Source organism: Simochromis diagramma, unplaced genomic scaffold (assembly GCF_900408965.1).
Source record: "Simochromis diagramma unplaced genomic scaffold, fSimDia1.1 OVJJ01000131.1, whole genome shotgun sequence".
NCBI lineage: Eukaryota > Metazoa > Chordata > Actinopteri > Cichliformes > Cichlidae > Simochromis > Simochromis diagramma.
The window spans coordinates 5,825,712-5,834,312 of record NW_024387200.1 but is presented as its reverse complement, the minus strand read 5'-3'; the positions used below and the strand labels follow the sequence as shown (position 1 = coordinate 5,834,312).

The following is an 8,601-nucleotide window of genomic DNA, read 5'->3' as shown; positions in this document are numbered from 1 at the left end:
TGGTTTTCTTAGTCTAACCAGTGGCTGTTGATTATAGACTTTGACAATATCACACCTACCTCCCCCAGTTTGTTCTTGGCTTGTCTAGATGTTTCAAAGCTGTTTTCATAATAATTCTGTCATTGTGCACTTCAGTTGTCTTCTGTGGTCTTTTAACCCTTTCGGTGTTGATGAGCTGGCCAGAGGATTTCTTCTTTTTAAGAAACTTTGTACACATTGTCGATTTGGCCATTAAAGGCTTTTTTTCACCTACACCAACATTTCTGTGAACCTTATATTGAGAGTTCCAGTGAAACAAATACAAGTTTAGCACATGGAATCAACTCCAGCTATTTTATCTGCTCCAGTTTTCATAAATTATGGCAACAGACCTTGCAAGATCACAAAACTGTGTCTGAGTGTCTGAAAAGGAAGGACTATGTATGAAAATAGCTGTATATTAACTGCGTTAAGGGTCTTGGTTAACCCCTTGAATGAAAACAAGAATATTCTTATCTGAATACTTATGGACCAAACTATAAAACACAAAGTCATTCATCTGACTACAGAGTTTCTTAGCTATGATTTCTACTTTGTCATTAATACTTGCAGATATCAAGAACTCAAAGCACAACAGAGAAAAGGGGACTCCTTGCAGGTGAGTACTTTCATCAGTCAAAGGCCGACTGGTTTAAAGGTTTTCAGACAGAATTTCATCGATTCAAATTTGTTTTTAAACAGAGCACTCAGGACAAATCAGAACCCAGCGATCACAAAAATGATGGTGAGATCATTGACAGTTTGACAAACAAACAGAAAATATCAGGACACGCAACATTCAAAAAGTCTCCCTAAAACAAATGCTTCTTCAATCTGCTTTAAGGGTCCAAAGAGGAAGTCCCAGAGAAAAATGGAAGCCATGAGGATGAAATTTCAGGAAAACCATCCAGTGAGAAGCCATCTAAAAAGTCTGTTCTGTGCGTTATACTGTGAAGCAGTTACAGCTCATGTTGTCATTTACTGAGAACTGAGTGTCAAACTCGTGTGCTTCTTTTGAAAAGCAGACGAGGTCAAATTTCCCTTTTGAATAACAAATGCTAAGCTGCTGTCAGTTTTGAACTCAAATGTGTTTGTTCGTTCAAGCTGACGGAGAACTAGCACGGTTTGGTAGTTATCGGCGTGAATTCTTTTGCAGTATTACACGGCAACACCTGAATTCATTTGAACAGTACAACATTTGTACCATGGGCTTTTGACATGTAGACAAACAAACAAACCAAAAAAAACACAACAAGTAGAACACATTTAAGTCAACAAATTAGACATTCATCAAGCCAGTTTTTTTAAACCAGTGGCTCATCTGCAATCACACATTTCACATCAGTAAACACTGTGCTCAGTAGTTTGGGGTCACTTAATGCGTCTTTGTTTCTGAGACAAAAAAAAAGATGCTTGTTTTCATCTAATATGAAATGTTGATGAAAAGGTTGTAGAATCAGGAGAATTTAAAATCATAACTTATGATTGCAGCAATGTTGTTCATGTATTACAAACACACTGCTACCTACCACAAATGTATCAAATTTATCATGTTAGCACAGCTGAAAACTGTTGTACCCTTTAAAGAAGCAGTTTAGTTGGTTTATTGACTGCATGAAGCTTTGTTGCATTATAGTTTTTAAAATCCTAAAGTTGTTTTACTGGACGTGTTTGAGACTATGATCAAACCGACAGGTGCTGTTGCTCCATACACTTAATGCTTCTGTAATCAGTGGGGGGAAAAAATAATCAGTTAGCCTTTTCATATGTTGAACTTGCATTATTTAAATCAATGTGCCACTGGAACACTGCAGTAATCATTGCTGAAACAAAATGTCTCTGTATTTTCTAAAAAATAAAAAATATAGAACATGCTGTGTGACCCCCAAACTCATTTTTTAAAGCAGCAGTAAACACAGGGAGCTTGCCTTTTTCAGTTCCTCATAATGTTCAATATTGCACTTGTGTTATCTATGAATCACTGAGACTTCCCTCTCTTTAGCTGTACCTAAGTTTTCACAGTTTTAAATCTACTGTTGTGCATTCCCAGTCAGTTACAGCCAGAGAGAAAAAACTGGAGGACCACTGCATTTTTTTTTCCCAGTAGATATTCTCCAACACAAGACAAGGCCTTCGTTTGACTGAGGATCTCAGTCGCTGTTGCTGCTGCTGTCATCTCTCACCACCATGTTGCTGTACTTCTTCTGCTGCTGCTCTTTGAATGTCTCCTTTACCTTTGCCCTCTTGAGGCCTCCATCCCTGCATGCAGACAGAACTAAACGATTATTCAGTGTCATACGTTCCCCTATGGCCAGGTCATAAAAAAAAGAGCTGACTGACACTTGATTAGCATTCAGACAAAGGACTACATCTTTCTCTGTTACTCTTGTCTGTGAAATCATTAAATTAGAATCACTTTAAAAGGGATGAGGTAAGAGCTTACCATTGCAGATCTACCAGCCCTCCCTGGTGAGCGATGGCTGACTTCACTCTGTTGGCAAACTGGACAGCATCTTCACCCTCCTGACATTTTTTGGGGAAAAAAAAAAAACTGTGTGAATCAGTTTATTGTCACAAATAAAAGCAGTTTTATTATAAAGACTAAAGACCAACAGTCAATTTAAGCAAGTTAGGCAAGTTGAAGTCTCAAGAAAACAAATGTGATCCGAGTTAAAGTCCTCCTAAGTCTATACAGATATGTACATAGACTTCATTCATCACATGTTACACACACCTGTTGGTGCATGGCTGGCAGGTACCAGACATTGCATACAAGGGCCCAGCTGGTCATCATCCTCAGCAGGTAACTGACCATGCTGTGCTTGGAACTGTTCCAGAAAGCATCTCCAAACTTTGGGTCATACTAGGAAAAGTTTAAAAAGCACAGAGACAAGCATTAAGTAGCAGAAATGTGTGACCTAAAGGGCTCAAATATATATGACTGAGAGATGAAGGATGAATGCTAGACTGGGCTGAAGTACCTTAATGGCGACTGGGTATATTGTTGTTCCAATTTCAAAACTTCCCTTTTTAAACATCATGACAGATGTGTTGTTAATACAAGTTCCTATAGAAACAGGAGATTAAAGAGACAGCTGTGTGAGCTTCTTCCAAACCCACATAGAAAATATTTGCTCGTGTGTCACAGCTCAGTGGCCAGACTGCCATCAGACACTGAGCTAAAAATAACAGCTCTCACTCAGGCTTTTCTTTGATGATACAAAGATCAAACTGCAGTGGATAAAGTAACTTTATCTGTCTACTTGGTGACGCTTACCCTCTGGAAATATCAATATAGGAAGCTTTTTTTTGTCGTTCACATGGTCTTTCAACCTGGAAACAACAGAACAGGTAATGGAAACCATTTATAAATACACACAATAAAAAATACATTCAACAACACAACAGCATGAGTGCCTTATTGAGAAGGGATTAAAGTAAAGAGACTGGAATCTAAACTGCAGTGAATCCAGCATCAGCGTTCCAAAACATATTCGTTCTTGTTTTGACTGATAATACGTTTCTACTTCCAAGCAAAAGACCTGAAAGAAACGTTGAAGTGAGGGAGTGAAATATGAACCTTTTGGTCACTAGATGGCGATCTTTCATCTCTGACCTCTCAAACCAGACATGAGGACAGGATCTCACCATGGCTCTCTGAATAATTCCCATCAGGCCTCCATGGACCTGACCCACCTAAGAAACACGTAATGTAAAGAAATTGTTTTACAACAAATCAGTTTCTAAAAAAAACACTTTATATGTAAAACTCCAAATAAGTTGATTTGAGGGTGGCTTCTTTGCATACCATAGCATAGCAGCCATCTGTGCACAGAATCACAATGTCGATCGGAGAAGTATGATTGGCAACACAGATTCCTCCTTTTTTGGGTTTATTTTCCCTGCGGAGGAAATGACAACACTGAACTCAAAGACAAAGGGTAAAACCAGTCTTTTTTAAGGATGTGGTACATAACAGGAAAGCATTTGTACCTGTTGTGATAGCGAATCGTGGCAGAGAGTCCTCGAGCACAGATTCTGTAGCACATCACGTGGACCAACTCACTGAGCCAGAACTTTATCCTAAAAATAAATATTTACAAGGGAAAAAAATGACACACTGTTGAGAAAAGATTTCCATTATAGTACTTTTTCTAATGTATAAGATAAAAAAAACAAACATGTTTTTAGTCACCTCCAGTTTGGAAGCAATCCAACTGCAGATGTTCCTATTACCAACCAGCTAACACCGATGATTGTCAACGTTATTCTGGAGAGAGAGTGACACATTTCACCTTCAAGCAGCAGGTCAGTTGGAGTTTAGAGTTTTTATTGAAACTTAACAGAAATATAAATTACTGCAAGTTACGTAAAAAATGAATTTAAATTGCATATTTTTATTGCACATTTTTATGGCATTTTAATGGCATTAACTTCTTCCTCTCATACAGCTTGCAATTTTTTCAGTAGGTTTTAACCCAGTTGAGATATATTTTTAACACAACCAAAGGCACGGTGAGTCTTGACTCTGTCTTCCACATTGCTTCTCTGTGGAGGACAGAGTAAATTTGGGGCGGGTGGACTCTGTGCAGAATTTTTCTACCTGAGGGGGGCAAGGATGCAGTATCTCACAATGATGCCAAGGCCATAGACCAGCGTCAGCTTCAGACTTATGTACTGGAAATCATTGTTGGTGCGAGTCAGTAAGTTCCAGGACACCAGCTCCTCAGAAGTGAACCGCTGGGTCACCTGATTTTAAAATAGAAAGCTGAAAAACATGACTAAAACATTTTCATTTTAAAAATTAAAACCAAGGTTTGCAGATGTGTTAATAAAAAAAAATGTACCTCATCATCTACAATACTCTCAATCCCTTGTCGGGTGAAATAGAAACAGTCACTTAGTGTAAAATCACCACCCACTGGTGGTTTTGGGCGACTTCGTCGAAGTTCCTCGAGCTCCTTCTCCATTGATCCATTTTCCCTTTGGATGAGACCTGACACACATGCAAACACACACACAGACACGCAGACACACACAGTGATGCAATTAAACTAGCTGATATGATTTTTTATATTAGTAACAATCACATAGATAAGTCAGCCTTGGCAAATGTCTTAAGGCAATGTTAGGGTTAGAAGATTAAAGAATGTGTCAGGGAGTTCAATCGGGAATGTTGCTCCTGGAAGAGCATTATGTGCTGCACTTTGACAAAACGCATTTTAAAAAAACAACAAAATATGAAGACTGAAGCCATTCAGAGCATGAACTCAAGATAAAATTCTTTAAAAAGAACAGAACTGAATCTGCATCACCTCAGTGTTATATGGCACAACAGGCAGGCATGTAATACTTTTAGTGATAAGATACTGTATCTGGAGTTCTCATCATAGGAGGGACTTTACAAGAAAGAGCAACTCAATTTATGAAATGTGTCACCTAAAACATGTCCTTAAACGTTCTTACTTGTTTTTGCTTGCAGTCTTTATTAATAATGGTCATACTGAACAGACTGTAAGGCAAACAGGTCTGAGAACAGTTTAAAAACAGCCTCAGCTTGGATCCACATTACCTCATATCTCAGCAGGCAAAGTCCAGAACCTACACTAACACACGCCGTATTCACTCAAAACATTCAGTACAATGTCTGCCCTGTTTCTGTTCTTCAGGGACTTTTACTTCTTGCACTCATTGCTCATGTTAAAAATGTTCGGCTCACACACTTTGAACTTTGGAGAGAGCAATTTTTGCTGACCAAACTGTCTTTCTGTGCTCCAGCATGGGAAACCATCCTGTGAAGCTTGGAGATTGATAAAGAGTTTATTTATTGCATCTTGTGAGATAAGACAAGGTTCCCAGAGCAACTTTACTTATTACCTATCATAAAGGTTACTGAGCCTCAGCGCCACAAAGAGACTTTTTGGTGAAAAATTAGCTGTAGTATGGTAGAAAATATGAACATTTTTCCTTAAGACACAGCAAGTTTTGCTCCGTGAGTATTTTATATGCATGCATTTTTTAAAAAAAGGCCACTTTAAAGGTAAATCAGTCTATTTTTTATAATGTGGCCATATCATTGCAACATGCCAGCACAGACTTATGATGAAGTATCTGATGAAATCTCATATTGCAGCAGACGCAAAGCTTTCCTTAAACCAAAGTTTCACAATAAGGGATATGACATCAAGTTATCTGTAAAAGAGTGCCCCTGCCTCATTTTCTTTAGATCTATCAATCAAATTTCTTTCTACTTACCATTAGATGAGGAGGGTTTGAGTGTTCCTTCATCTGAATTTGCTTTCTGTATATTCAGAGTGGCCCACTGTGGAGAACAGACAGCATATATTAATGGCCAAGAATCAAAATATATCCACCTGCTTAAAGCATATTAACCTAAGAGGGACATAAAAATTACGTGTGTTAGTACCTCCAAGGTTTTCACCAGTATGGTCATGTAGCTCTCGGAAATGCCCAGTGAGAATCCAAACATGGATGGGATCATGATGAGGATGATTATGAGGTACAGCCAAATCTTCAGTGCCCAAAGGGCTCCCGCCCAGAAATCGTCCATCTCTACTTTATTCCCTGAGTTAAACAAGAGCAGCCCTGTGGCTCAGCTGCATGAGAACAAAGGGGGGGAAAGAAAGACTTCACTTTCCTTTCTTTACTTCTTAAACAACGTGGAAACATGTAATCATAACAAGGGGGGTGAAAAAGACAAACGAAACGCTGAAAGACTCCGGGTCACACTACACGGTACAGGTACACACTGATCCCACGTACAAAAACAAAGGCGATCAATAGCACATGTAATCCTTCCAATATAAACAAATCCACAAACTCTGACAGAGCTCCTCTATACTTTAACTACACAGCTACATTTATCCTGTTTCAGATTGTACGAGATCAACTTACCTGTCAAACTTTAGTCCATTTCCTTTCCTACAGCGGGTAATTTAAGAGACTGAACACACACAGAGCAAACACGCCCATTTACTAACTAGAACAAAGTTCATGACCTACAGCGCCTTCCTGTGGACATCTTTGGACACTATCAAAAAGACTGAGGTCTACAGGTTTGATTCATAAAAAGTTTTATATTTTAGTCCATGGGAAGACACTTTAGTCAAACGTAGACCAAACTAACTAGTTACTATACAAGTTGACCCTGCTAGGATCACATTTGAAAATACTTTTTGGAGACGTGTTATTTTTGGATGAGTCTGAGCCAGAGGAAGCACTCAAAGCAAATGCCACTAAGGTTGAGTTAAAGTATGTAGATGGAAGCTGCTTCTTATAATACTGAACTTGTATTTACTGATCGTATCATAATTTTTTTAATTTTAAGAAGTAAAGCATTGTTAAAAATGTAAAAAACAAAAACAAAACAAAAAAAAACACTGTTTGAAAACCGAAAGTTGCTCTTTCATATTTGCCAAGCCTCCGTATATATCAGGCATCCAGGTTGTTTAAAGCTGACATAATTGACTGAAGCGTGAAGAGAATCAGTAATATTAATAAAATGCCTCAGACAACTCACCAGAACACAGGAAAGCCTTAATGAGGAATGTGGCAACAGTCTCTGTGTGGCAGAGCCTCCCTCTCTGACCTAAAACTAACAAAAGGTCCTGATTATTTTCTAGGTTCAGACATTTCACAGTCTGTTGCTCATTACTGTAACAGGGGACTTAAGGGGGGCGGTTTGGGTAACGTCTCTGGGAATGATAAGAGGTTCATTTCATCCTTCTCTGAATGGCGTTCAGTTCATTACGAGAGCTTTCTGCACTACAGCGTTGAAGCTTCGTAAAGATCAATTTTCAAAAGACAGCTGGCTACAGAGAGACGCACAGATATTGTGCCATACAGTCTTTAGATTCATTGCAAAATGTTTGGACCTTTTAAACATTTTAAATCTTTGATTGATTACACTGTTTATTGTTAATGAATCAAACAAACTGCTCAGGCTTGAGACTCCAGATGTGTAGTGAAACTCCTGTCAACAACACATTGTTTGCCCTTTATTGGGTGTGCTAGTTTCAGTAAGGCAGTGCCTGTTAGTATGAACGAGCTCATTTTTATTGTAAGTCTCAACACAGACAGCTCACCTCGTGTTTCAAGTTGGTTTTACTGGGTCCTGTTATTGGACCTCCCCAGTGGCGCCCATTAGTGCTGCTGTTGTTGTTGTTGGTTTTTGGTAGGAGAAGAGGAAGGTTCCATATATTCTGTATGGAACTGTGTGCTATCTATTGTTTGAAAAGTCCTTTGTCAAGACCTAAGTTTTCCAAGATTATCTCCTTTCAGTTCTAATATATACTTGATGGAGATGGAAAAAAATCTATGCATTAATTATTTAAAGTCACTCCCCTATAACCCAGCTAGAAGATAAGTTGGTGGTAGCCCCACAAGCCTTCTCTTGTGCTTTATATAGATAAATAAAAAGGATAACACTGATGAAATCAGATGAGTTCACTTTGTCTCCCTCTGTGTCTCCTATGTACAAAGGCAACCCGGGTGGCAATGTGTCATGTCTCAGTAATCTTTTAGTCACACATAAGTCTCCACCAGGGATAAATAGTAGACACC

At 38.7% G+C, this 8,601-nt stretch overlaps 1 protein-coding gene across 1 annotated transcript; it reads right to left on the bottom strand.

Moving 5' to 3' along the window:
* Positions 1-395: 395 nt before the first annotated feature.
* agpat9l (1-acylglycerol-3-phosphate O-acyltransferase 9, like) lies at positions 396-7,053 on the bottom strand. The gene is made up of 14 exons (XM_040050754.1): positions 6,934-7,053; positions 6,446-6,635; positions 6,274-6,340; positions 4,866-5,014; positions 4,622-4,767; positions 4,214-4,288; positions 4,012-4,101; positions 3,827-3,920; positions 3,599-3,714; positions 3,296-3,351; positions 3,000-3,085; positions 2,753-2,881; positions 2,462-2,541; positions 396-2,277 (listed from the first exon to the last, which is right to left on the bottom strand). Exons 2-14 carry the CDS (start codon positions 6,587-6,589, stop codon positions 2,169-2,171), a joined length of 1,341 nt encoding a protein of 446 aa, XP_039906688.1. The 5' UTR covers positions 6,590-6,635; positions 6,934-7,053; the 3' UTR covers positions 396-2,168.
* Between the last annotated feature and the right edge of the window lie 1,548 nt (positions 7,054-8,601).